Source organism: Nothobranchius furzeri, chromosome 12, assembly GCF_043380555.1.
Source record: "Nothobranchius furzeri strain GRZ-AD chromosome 12, NfurGRZ-RIMD1, whole genome shotgun sequence".
Lineage (NCBI taxonomy): Eukaryota > Metazoa > Chordata > Actinopteri > Cyprinodontiformes > Nothobranchiidae > Nothobranchius > Nothobranchius furzeri.
Genome location: NC_091752.1, coordinates 13,551,788 through 13,564,677, shown reverse-complemented (window position 1 = coordinate 13,564,677; position 12,890 = coordinate 13,551,788). Strand labels below are relative to the sequence as shown.

The following is a 12,890-nucleotide window of genomic DNA, read 5'->3' as shown; positions in this document are numbered from 1 at the left end:
ATTTAACGGAGGACTAAAGCTTTAACAGTGTGGAGCAAATACCAAACAGAAGAACAACCCTAACGGAACAAGCTTTCTTAAATGACCCAGCCAAGGTGTTTTTATTAGTTTTGCTAGCAGCCATGAATTCTCTAGTGTTTGGTCGTGGTGAAAGCAGCAGGCCTGGTTTGTTTTCTGACTGAAAGCCTCTTTTAAATCACAGCAGTGGTCGTTGGCATGACATCAGCCCCTACATTTGAGCCGTCTACTGCTTCACCCATCTACTATTAAAGTAGACTTCATGTGCTAATCATAATCTGTGCTGAAAAGGTCCCTGCTTGTATAGTACGTTGAGTGTGTGACAAAGGGATCATACCAGTACTTTTCTAAGTGTTCCTGCCAGCCTGGCCATGGCAACATTCCCAGAAATGCAGCTTGAGCGTTCCTACGGTTACACTTGGCTTCATACCATTGTGTGAAGCCAACGACAGGAAGTAGAGCGTGCCCGCCTCAAACTGACATTAATTCTGTGAGCCAAGCAAACTTGTGTGTGTGTGTGTGTGTGTGTGTGTGTGTGTGTGTGTGAGGCAAATGACGCTAACATAGGTAGTGTTGGCTGATTATTCACTTGCAACATGAACAGGAGAGGATGAACAAATGTCACCGCTGCAGCGTTGAAAATCACTCGTCCAAAACGGGTCAAAACACATCAGTGACTTGAGCTTAGAAGAAGAAAGTATCATTTCTATAATACCCCTCAAGATAAAAATCACGAGGCGCTTAAACTTATTACGTATTCAGTGTTTCCTCTCTTTGAGGAAATATCTACTTTGCAAATATTGCAAGTTGCCTTGTTTTCATACTTTCTCGTAAAGTATAAACAAGCCTTTGAGGCTTTGTGCCACTTAGACGCCATGTTTCCTGCTGAGTGAATGCATAAGCCACGCGCCGTGCATGGTGACGTCATTCGCACTGACTGGAATCGGTAAGTGAATAGTTTGCAGAAATGGGAAACAAATCCTAGGAATTGAAACATCGGGAAGCGGCACTCGACAACAACTGGTTTTCGATTCTCACCTCCAGTTTTTAATGTTCTGAGTTAACAGATACAACTTGGCAAGCTTCAGACTTCACTGAAAGCTTATCAGTGTTTGTTTTTCCTTCACAGTGATACAGTCACTCATGTTGTATCAGAGGGTAGCAAGCCTGGCTCCCTCTGGACGTGGCTCAAGGACTGTGCTCTGAGAAATCTGTCTGTGATGCATGTGGTGGACATCAGCTGGTTCACTGACAGCATGAGAGAGGGCAGACCTGTACCTGTGGAGACCAAACACTGTATTCAGGTATGTTTAGATATATTAGACACATGCCTAGGCCTAATGAAACAAAGACATTTTAAACTCATTCACAGGTTGTCTGTATGAGTCAGATTTCAAACCCTTTTCTGAAAACTGAGCAGACATAAACTGATTTTATGATCCACTTTGGTCCAAACTTCAGCTGTCTGACAGACAGAAGCACACCAGACTCCAGAAAGCATTTTGGTCTACAGAGAAGTTCTTAGCGGAGTCAGTGTGGTGTGATAGTGGCAGAGGAGGGAAGTGACTGCTCTGTACGCAGAGGGTTGCAGGTTGAAGTCCTGTCAGTTACAGTTGCTGTGTCCCCGGGCAAGACACTCATTGCCGGTGGTTGTCAGACAGACTGGTGGCTGTGCCCCAGGGCAGCTGTGGACTCTGATATGTGTAAATGTCTCTTCTCCCAACCCAAACCTACAGCTAGTCACATGAATGTTCAACAACTGATCGTCTGTGAGAGTATTAATGCTACTCTGACACGTTATACATTTTCTACGCACTTCTTTTTGCAGAATGAGAAGGTAAATAAGAGGATGACAAGCCTCAGGTTAGGTAGTGTAATGGATGTGGATGCCACCAGACTGAGAGATGAGCGTCATTAGCCTGTTGCCCTGGAGACGCATCGTCACCAAAATACCTTCTGAAGGAAAATGGCTGCATTTTTATAAACTCTTGGCTTTGAGCTAATCCGGAACAACCGTACTCACAGTGGCTCCTGTGTGCCATCTTTATAAACAGGACTCCATGCCAGACATTCCTGCACCAGATCCCGTGACTACGCCTCGGTACGCCTGCCAAAGACGGACGACCACAGAAAACCACAACAAGATTTTCACAGTAAGACTCAGCCACTCCTGCTCTGCAATGTGAAATGCTCCCTAGTCACTCCTGTTCCAGCTGGATAGCTAGGCTGCTCCATTCAGCTAGCACTCTGACACAAATACATTAACCTGCAAATCAGCAGCATCTGCAGACCCCCGCCATGGTGGGCAGACATGGACATGCCCTGAGGAGCTGCCTATCCAGCAGGTGTCCAGGCGAGGGATGTGACACCTGTTGTTGCGTCTCCTGGGGGATGGGGACACTTACTGTGGTGTGTTTCAGCAACCGAGACAGACGAGGAGGAGGAAGACTTTAAAAATGAATAAGTTTAACGTTTTCAGAATATTGAGGGGAGAAGTGTTTGTTTAATCCTAAAGTATGATACCTCCGATTCCAGCTCTCTGTGTATGGGATCAATGCTCTCATAAAAGTATCAATATTTAAGTCATTTTTAGTTAATAATTTTGGGACATTTTTCATTGTATTTCTTTGGTTGGAACTTCTTGTTCTTCTGCCAACTGTGGTGTGTGATAGGGCCCAGTATAAATACCCTGAGCCGCCACTGAGCAGCTTTTGATTCTGCTGCACCTGGAAGCTCACGGTTGGCCAGAATCAGGTGGAGCTACCTTAGTGCTACTGACTGCAGCGAAGATGTGTGTGAGCTATTGCAGTAAGACCACAAACCACAAATCATGAGACAGAAAACGAAGACATCATGACGAGGTGGTCAGAGGATGGAGAGGTACTGCCAACATGAACCAGACATCTGTCATGGATGCTTTCAGGCATCATCACGGTTAGTAAGGTGAGCCATTGTAATATACAACAACTTTTTGTTGTATATTCTGAGCTACTACAGCAATCAATTTCCCTCTGGGATTAATAAAGTATTTTTGAATTGAATTGAATATGGAGTTGTTAAAAAAAAGTTTAGTTGCTGAATTTAAGAGTTGTTTCCATCTGTCTGCTATAGACTTTTGTGTTGTGCTGTTATTCAGTCAACAACACATAAAAGTTAGTCAAACTTTATTTTAAAGGGACACTTTGCAACCTTTTCATGTTTTTAAATAATTTTCTTGAGCCAGTATATGCTAAAGTAACCCTTTATGGGGTTATTGATAGGCCACACAGCCCCTATCGCGCCTTTTGCCAGAACTACAGTCCCAACAGACCGGACTGTTTTAGGTCATGAACACAGCTGGTCTGTTTAATTTAGTGATCAACCATTCCTGTAGACCCTAAAGAAGGCTGGGAGACATTTCAGCTGTTAGATTAAAGTGATAAAAAGTCGAGTGTACAGCAAGGAGACACTAGGGGGGTGCTGAAAGCAAGCGAAACTGCCTAGTCTCCCCTTCAAATGTATGTAAAACAAAAGGTAAATGATGCAATCAATAACTTTTTATTAGCAATTTTAATTAGTCAAACTGAAATCAGCAGTGTGTGACCCCCTCTTTCCTTAGTGTTAGCTGTTGAGTCTAAATAAGGCAGGCAGCTTTATTCGTGAAGCACGTTTCAAACACAAAGACACTTGGAAGTGCTTTACTGAAGCAAGAACAGCAAACAGTAAATCAAACAAATGTAGATATTAACTTCAGATTTAACAAACAGATAAAGGCATAGTCCAAAGGGTAGCAGGTAGAGCTGAGGTCATGAGGAAGCTGATTCCATCTGTGAGCAGCACAGTGACTAAAAGCAGCTTCACCCTGTCTGGTTCTGACCCGGTTCTACCAGCTGATCTGAGAAGAATACTTTATTTACAGACTCAAATCACAGTGATGCGACCGATCTCTGGGACTTGGAGCTCCTTCCACATACTTGATATCACACATCACTAAGCCCAGGATCAGTCACAAGCTTAATGATGGAGTTACCCGTAGCATTCAGTTGAAGCAAACATTTGTAGATCATGTTTCTCATCACACCAGGACATGCATGGACTCTAGCAAGTCAAAACATCTCACTGGCATGGTGCCGTCTTGGTTTCCTGAGTAATATGCACATGCAGTCATTATAGGCAGTGTTGTGATTATTAGTCAACGAATAATTTGTAAGCTTTACATACTTTTTTGGATTCATCAATAAATTCGTAAATATGGAAATATTTACCGATTTATTACATAATTAGGAAATCCTTGTGTATCCTCGGGGCACCATCCCCTTTTAACAGGGGAAAAATGAATCCACAACCTCTATCAATCTGTCTAAAGTTCGCAATCCTTAACGAACTGCAGTTGTAATTCTATATCAACACAAACAAATTCACTTGAGACAAAACTTAATTGGCAATAACATTAACTAATAAAATCACTTCAGCTCCTCCCAAAGTGTTTAGCCAATCAACATCAACCAACTTATTTTATCAAAATGAATAACAAGTAATTAAACAATGGAATGATAATGTGAAATAATAATCTGAGGTGGTGTAACCCAAGATGGAGGGGTTTTTGAAAACCCAAAATGGCTCGTCCTTTGTTCTGCTGACCACAGAGGTGTGTGTGTGTGTGTGTGTGTGTGTGTGTGTGTGTGTGTGTGTGCGCGCGCGCGCTTAGCTTGTCTTCTCAAGTACGGACACACAGTGGGCATAGCTTTTCACAGTAACTCAATCAAAAACACTTCAAACCGCTTCACAAAGATCAATAAACACAATAAAAGATCAAAAGCAAAGTGAATATCTAAAGTTTGTCAGCCTGGCCACAGCATGAAACTTAGATATTAAACAATAACAAAAACAGAACGGCTTACTTTTAAGATGGTCCGATGGCGTGTTTTGGTACGGAAGAGAAACCGTATTTTACTTTTAAAGCAGTCACGTGATCGAGTTGCTTCTTTTGGCTATAAGAGAACCGGGAGAGAAAGATAAAAAAAACTTTGAACGAACGAACAAGCCCTCTGGAGTTCGATCTCGTCAAATGGCGTTTCCGTTGCTTCCCAGTAGTCAGGCCTCGTGCCTGCGTCTGGAGCCATACAGTGGTCTCTTCAACACCAGCTGAAACTGGAACAAAAGAGAACGTTTCTGCTCTGTGCCGCAGCTTTATCCAGCGGGCGGGCGGAACCTGTGTAGCTTCCGGGGTTCGGCGTCACTTTGGTGACGTCATCGTGTTGCTTCCGGCTGCAGAGGGTCATGGGAAATTAAGTCTCTGTTTGGCGCTGATCTCAATATGCCTTTTTATTTATGCTTCAGGGCGTTTTTGGTACAGTCTTTTGGAGAAATTACTGCATAGTAATTTTCTCATGAGGGCAGACCCTCAACATTCCCCCTTTTGGTTTCGGGGATCGTGCCAGAGCTCGATCGTCGGAAGCACAGATGGGTTCTTCCCTCATGAACGTTGGTCAACTTGATCGTCGGTCTTTGGTCTTGGATCCTGGTCACCTTTGGTCTTTGTCTTGGTCTTGGATCCTGGTCAGGCAAAAGAACAAGAGGGGATAGTAAACGGGACAGTCCCCACGCGCATAACGAGGAGGAGCCCCCCATGCAGGTGGTACGCACATTCTACCAGGGGTGTCGTCGTCCATGCGAGAGGTAGTAGTGTGGAAGGAGGGAGACCGGCGGGCGGTTGACTCCATGAGGGGACAAAAGGGGACAAGGATCAGGCAGTCCACAGTCCATGGGGACAAAATGGGACAAGGATCAGGCAGTCCAGTCCATGGGCTTAACAGGGGCACCCGTGAGGGGATAAAAGGGCATATCTCCGCCGGCCATACAGTTCAGTTCATGGGCACGCGGTTCCGGACAAGCAGTCCATGTACGAGGGTCCATAGTTCGCAAACGCACATTGGCCTATGTGGTCCCAAGAGCAGCTTGAATCTTAGTTTTACTGGACGTTTTAAACTTAACTTTAAACTCTAAAATACAAGTTGATGGTTTAGATTAAGCTTTTATTTTTGAAAACTCGGCACTCACATTAAACGAGCTACACCTACTGCTCATCATGTCAGTATGCTGGCACCTTACATCACGTCCAAGCTGTCCTGATGAAAAGGTAGCCAGTGTCTCTGCATCAAGCTCAGGTGAGAGATTGGTAGCAAACATACTCATCAACTGGATTGGAATCACCTTTATGCCTCCATGTGCTGCGGTACCCACAACAGGCTGGTCTCTCCTCAGTCCATGCATTCCAGCATGCTGTGTTGCAAGTTTTCCTTCAGAGTTGTTCTTCTTCACGCCTCTACCGCGTTTCACAACCTGGCTCCACTCTGGGGACTTAGCCAGGGCTCCTTCTGGCCTCTCCAATGCACTTGGTCACTGGTGCAGGATCTAGCTGTTCTGATCTCAGTGGAATCAGAGCCTTTCTGACCCTCAGCTGGCACCTCACCATCCCTCCCTTCTGACACTTCAGCCATTCTATGACCACAGGAGGCACTCCCATCCCTCATTAAAGCTGGACCTACAACCCGACTCTGCTCTGATTGGTCCTCATAGCAGCGACTCTACCTCCCATGACTGCAGCAACAGCTTGCAGGTCCTCACAGGTGTCCACTTGAAGCTTGACCACATGTTTCGAGGCACAGACCTCACCTTGCAAACGCTCCATTCTGCTGCGCAGAGCTGGCACATCCAGACTGCTATGCTAGGTGGCAGCTCATCCAGGTGATGGGGCACTAACGGTGGGATGCTTTCTCCACACTCATTTAGCACTTTCAGACAGCTTTTAATATTGTTCATTGTTTTTTGGTCACCTTTGTGATTCACAAAACGCTGTTTAGTAACAGGACAAAGTTCAGACAGCACCTTTTTGGATCATTCATTCCAAACAGGATCAGTAGTCCATGCTTTCGTTCTTTTTTAAACACAGAAACAGTTTTGTTTACCTGTTTGTAGCTACGGTTTCGCCGACAGCTGCCGGCTTCTTCAGGCTGACGCTGATGGTGGCGCGTCACTTCCTTCTCCGTTTATCTGCGGGCAGCAGAGGACGTTGTCGCCCTCTACTGCCCGCTCTCCCCTAAGAAGGATCAGTAGTGTTTCAGCAATTAGAACTATTTGGTCTTGAGGCATTGCCTTAATCTTGACTGCAAGAAAGGAATTCATCTTCAACAATAATTTGCCCATTAACAGTCCCGTAGATTGTTGGATTTATCTGAGCCCGATGACATCCAGGAAATCTAAATTCCCTCTGGGATTAATAAAGGATCTTTGAATTGATTGAACAGGTCCAGAACCCAAGTGCAGACGCCCATCTTCTGCTTTTTGTCCTTTTCCCTCAGCCATGTTATGGATTTGATATGAGAAGGCTAAAACATATATTTTTTGAAACTTCTTAAATTAAGCAGCTAAGATACTGATATAGAAGGGTTACTATGATATTGGGTTAGTAGATCACAATCTTTTCAGAGGGAGGTGGTGGCAGCCATCTTGTCCCATCATGAGAGCCCTGCTAGGTGTGGAAGGAGATCCAACATGCACTTTGGTCCTAAGCCAATGATGGATTTATAGACTAGTAGACACACTTTGAAGTTGATTCGGTAGTTTACTGGTAACCAGTGTAGGGATTTAAGAACATGGGTGTAAGCTGATGAAGGTTCTCAGTCATCCAGGTCATGGTGATCCAAAAGGGTTCAGATGAAGGCAGCTGGACTTCTTTGGTTTCTTGAAGATGTTTAACTTCTCATCCGAGGAGCTTTGTCAGTTCTAACTGGAACATGGGAGAGCCAAGCTTATAAGCTGTAGCTGTCTGTTGTTATTTAATGAGCAGAAACTACTCTGAGTACCCCTACTCTCTACCCCCTGATGAGTTGTTGTTTTGATTAGACACAGGAAGGTGTGACCTAGACTGAAGCTGCTTAGGAATGAGATCCAAAGCTGCATTATAGGTTCTGGAAAGGTGAAATCTAAGCCCCACCCCTATTTAATGTGGGTTTTTCATGTTTGACATAGATAGCTTCTTTTACTCCTCTCTCACACCATCTATCTACTCTGTCCAGAATGTGTCCCTTGTCCTTCAGGTGTAGGTGGACTGCAGAGTCCTGACCTGAAGAGGTGGCTCTCCTGTGTTGTGCCATGCTCTTGTGTAATTGTTGCTTAGTTTCCCCGATGTAAACATCTGGACAGTCCTCGCTACACTGGACTGCATAAACGACGCCACTGAGCTTCTGTCTGGGTGTTTTGTCTTTAGGATGGACCAGTTTCTGTCTGAGGGTATTGCTGGGTTTAAAGTTTACTGGGATGTTGTGTTTGGAGAAGATTCTTCTAAGTATCACTTTTCATAAATGTCTTGCCCAAGGACACAAAAGCAGGGTACCCCTGGCGGGAATTGGAATGGATCCCCCGATCCACCAATCATGAGGCAACCCTCTCTACCTACTGAGCAACTGCTGCCTATTTCATTACACTCAGCTCATTAAAGGTACACTTTGTGGGATTTGTTGGGATGTATAAATATTAGTATAGGTGTTATTGATGAAGTATAAATGGACATGGAACATTTTAAATGTTGTGTACTTAACTGAACTCTAGGTGGCAGCAGATCACTGCTAATATAAATTGAGGTGTAGTGTAGAGTTCAGGGGAAGTTTTGCAGAGAATTACAAGATGAATGGTCCATTAACGTTTGTCCCTTCTACTGCAGTAGAGTTCAAATGGATAAAGTTACTACCTGCCAGCTTTCTAAAAACTAGAACACGCAGTTGTAAAAAAGTGTGCTGGGGTTCGGGTTAGCAGTCCTGACAGTAAAACTGATAAAAAAATGAACATTTTATCATGTCTGATATTAACCTGAAGTCTAGGTTAGCTAATGCACTAGCTAGTGCTTATGATTCAGCCTTTGGCTGCGTGGAATACTTTAGCTTCAGTTTCCTGTCTTGAACATTCTTGCTGAGAAGGGATGCATGGGTAAACCTGCAACATTGTGCTGGTTTTCCATGAGCCTGTGAGGAATAAGCTTCTGAGAGACCTAAATGATTATTTCAGATGCACCCGTGCAGATGTTCACCCACATGGAACCTCAAGCACACACAGCTACAGATGTGCATACATCATACATTTCACCTGGGAATGGCTGCTGTTCAATTTCCTATCCACAGCTTCTTTCCACTGCATTAACTTCATAATTAGCAACAGTGCTCGGTTTCCCTATCCCCATGATTACCTCATTATCTCCACATTAAGCCACATGGAAGGAGACTTTTTTATTAGAGCGAGAGGTTGTTCTAGCAGTGGACCTGAGAAAACCACAGGTGAAACACTTTTCATGGCCTGAAAAAAAAGCAATTACCTTTACTACCCGAGTCAGACAGAAGACTAAGTGTTGCATTGCCCTTTGACTGTAAACTAAGTCCCTGAGTTAAAACTGGAACCAACCAACCAACATTTACTGTGGCAGCACTAATGAGGAGAAAGGAACTGACCCATAATTGTGATCCAATCCACCCTACTGTCTGAGATGCTGCAGAACACGGTAAAATAAAACTATTTCTAAGAAAATACATTTGATTGGACTTACCAGTCCAACCAGCCATCCTCACACATTTTTCTCCTTCTGCTCCTTCACATCATCACACAGTCATGCACATAGGACCTTGGGGGGTGGGCAAGTCAGGGGTGCAAGTATGGACCCCATTTCCGCATTCCTGTGGCAACCAGCCCCCAATTTTATTTGCACCTTAAACACTTCTACCAACGACATTCCATGCAAACACACACTTAGGGCCTTGGGAGTGAGCACATTCAACGGCATTTGGCAGGAGGAATTTTCAGCCTCCTCCCGAGTGCCGGTGCCCACTTCCAATTTTAAACTGCACTTAGACACTGAAGGCTGTTTGTGCAAGTGGTGTGGTGTGGTGTGGTGGCATCAGCTGGCATAGGCCAGACGATGTTCGCACTGCCCGCTCACCACACCCATGGAATACACCTCATCAACACACAACACTATATTGGAGCAGGCGGAGGGAGACTAAGGGTCTTAGCAGACCGCTGTTGTCACTTGGCTTCCTGGGGCTGGAGGCTAGGAGGGAGGTCCGGCCATCTGGTTTGAGTCTGGGGTGGTGGGTTGATTTGCTCAGCGTTGGGCGGGGGAGCTTGCTCATCAGCACCCCAGCAGAAAGGGTTGAACTCTGGGAACTGGTAATGGTTTTACCTCATGTGCAGCAGTACCAGGACCAGAGTGAATAGGGTGTGTATGGGGAGCATGAGTGGGTGTCCAGCGTGCATTTTTGTAAGTCTTTGGTTGTATGTGTATGTGTGAGCATGAGGGAGGGAGTGTATGACTGTATATGTCAGGTGGGGCCTTTGACTCCTCCCTTCTCCTGGGACTTCTTTTGATGATATAGATCTTCGTCTACCCTCCCCCTGCCACACCTGGTGTGGAGTGCAGTGCCTTGGTCTGCCTGAATGTTCGTGGCTCCCGGGTCAGGGGGTTTAAGATTTTTGGCGTCTGCCTGATCAATCCCGGTGGCTGCCTGGTGAGATCTGGGTCCCTGGGCTCTGCTGGGTCCCCGGCGAGGGTGGTTGCCCCTGGGTCCCGGGTCGCTGGGTCCTGGGCTTGGCCGGCTGGGGGATGGGAGGCTGCGGGCGGGCCTGTGGGCTTGCCGCTGATATCTCCCAGGACTCTGCCGGCTGCTGGTTGTGGCCCCCCAGGGCAATCCTCTGCGCCTCTCGGGGGGGTGGGGGGGTGGGGGTGGGGGTGGGGTTCTTTTCCGGTTATAGTCTCCTTGGGGTCCCTGTGCTCTGGGGCAGCGCCTGGATCTCTGGGACTTGGAGCTCCTTCCATCTCCTACACATCTTTGAGGGGCAGATCTGTGGCCCCTCACACTCTCTATTGGACGCTCCTACAGAGAAACCTTGCATCTACAAGCGCGTGTACACACACAGGTGCTCACATGGTGCTCTCATAAGTATGGACTTGGGCACGTTCAACACATGTCTTTAGGCTGTGGTTGGCACTAAATGCACTGTGATTTGTTATCGTGTGATTGTTCAGTTAAACAATGTTGATTTTATATTTCCTCATCAGGTTGACACAGTGATAGTTTGCTCCTGTTGTATTGTTGTGAGTCCCTTTTCTGCAGGTCTAGAAGCAGACTCTTGTTCATCATTGATTGATTATTTTTTTGCTGAAGTGTTTTTGATACAGCTTTAGTACAAAGGAGCAGTTGTAAAGGTGCATCCTGTGGTTACTTTTGGTAACTGCAGTCCATTTTCCTAAGCAATAAAATCACTTTCAGCACTGTTGCCAGTTATGGATCAGCACCAGTGACCATGGCCTTTTTAGTGTGAGGCATGAGAGTGTGTGTAGATAGTGAAATATGTGGTGGAAACCCTGACAATGCTATTACAAATCCTTAATCTGTAACACCAAATTTTTCTGCATCACTAATGTAAAAGTCTTAAAACCCAATATTGCACCACATTTAAACTATTTATCATAAGAGAGATGGAGCCGTACCTAACCCAACATACCACCCAGCCTCTGGTGCCATCTGGGATTACCTCTCACCTCGTTTACAGCAGCTCTGGGATGCAAGGTGGCGCAGTTGTTAGCACTGTTGCCTCGCAGCACGAAGGTTGCAGGTTCGAAACTTGGCTGCGGCCTTTCTGCGTGGAGTTGCGTGTTCTACCCATGCATTCGTGGGTTTCCACCGGGCACTCCGGGTTCCACCACAGATCACAACATGCCCTATAGGTTATAAATTGTAAGTCGCTTTTGATAAAAGCGTCTGCTAAATAAAAAAACATAAACATAAACTCTTGTAACTAGTCTTTCAATTGGACTGGCAGTTGGTTTGGCCAAGATGTGAGCGCGCATAGACACAGCGACCGAGAGCACCTCTCACTGGTGTATTTTGTTTTGTTAGACTATGTTTGTATGGCTCATCATGGACTATGATGCTAAGAAAGCATTCAGCAGAAGTGAACCTGTTGCACCGTAGATTACTGACTTCCCAGCAAAATGTTGCAGGAGGCAGAGGGAGCACAGGCAAAAACAGGGCTGCCAGTCTGACCGTCTAACCAGACTAGCATTTTACCAAACGTATGTGAATGTTTAGTGACCATTTAGACCGCTGCTCTCCAGTATTTTTTGGGCCAGCTTCAGATCCATATCCCCAAAAAAATCAATGAACTGGAAGTAAAATACATACTGGATCCTCCCGGGTTTGTGACTGCTATGTCCCGGTGATGATGGAGACGTGGCTACATAATGAAATTCATACAATTAGCAGGTTGGTTGCTACACCGCAGTGATAGAAAAGCCATGGCTGGCAAAAGCAGAGGTGGAGGTTTGTGCATCTACTTACACAACTGGTGCAAGTACAGTAAGACAAATGCCACATTCTGCTCCCCTACAGAGTATCTCCATCTAGTGCAGACCTTTCCATCTGCCCACGAAACTTGATGTGGTTTAAATTACAGCTGTGCACTCCCCTGCAAGTTAATGTTGGTCTAGCTCTTTATTTTCTGCATAACTATATCAATGCTCTACTGCAGAAATATCCAGAGGGGTTTCACTAGCGAGGAACATCAACAAAGCCTGTAAGATGCGCTACCCAAATTAGCTCAATAAGTGAAATGTCCCACCAGAGGTAACAACACACTGATCATGTGTGTTTGGATATAAAACACAAGGCCATCATCGAATAAATACTCACCACCTCCATCACTGTGTGGTACGCAGGAGCCACTGCCAGGGACAAACAAAGACTGCAGCGGGTAGTGCGCTCAGCAGAGAAAGTAATCGGATGCAGCCTTCCATCAGTACATGACATGTACAACTCAAGGGCTCTGAAATGTGCAGGTCAGATAAC

The 12,890-nt window shown here is 45.5% G+C and overlaps 1 protein-coding gene across 4 annotated transcripts in view; it reads left to right on the top strand.

Moving 5' to 3' along the window:
- Positions 1 to 12,890, top strand: part of dntt (deoxynucleotidyltransferase, terminal) — a 166,896-nt gene that overhangs the window by 1,203 nt on the left and 152,803 nt on the right. For all 4 annotated transcript variants that reach the window (XR_011515661.1, XM_070542295.1, XM_054738481.2 and 1 more), the window contains exons 2-3: positions 1,148 to 1,322; positions 2,073 to 2,171. Coding sequence is in view for 3 of the 4 variants with exons in the window: in XM_070542295.1 (XP_070398396.1) it covers positions 1,148 to 1,322; positions 2,073 to 2,171 (274 nt within the window). In the remaining variant the exon portion in view is untranslated. The remainder of the gene's footprint in view (positions 1 to 1,147; positions 1,323 to 2,072; positions 2,172 to 12,890) is intronic.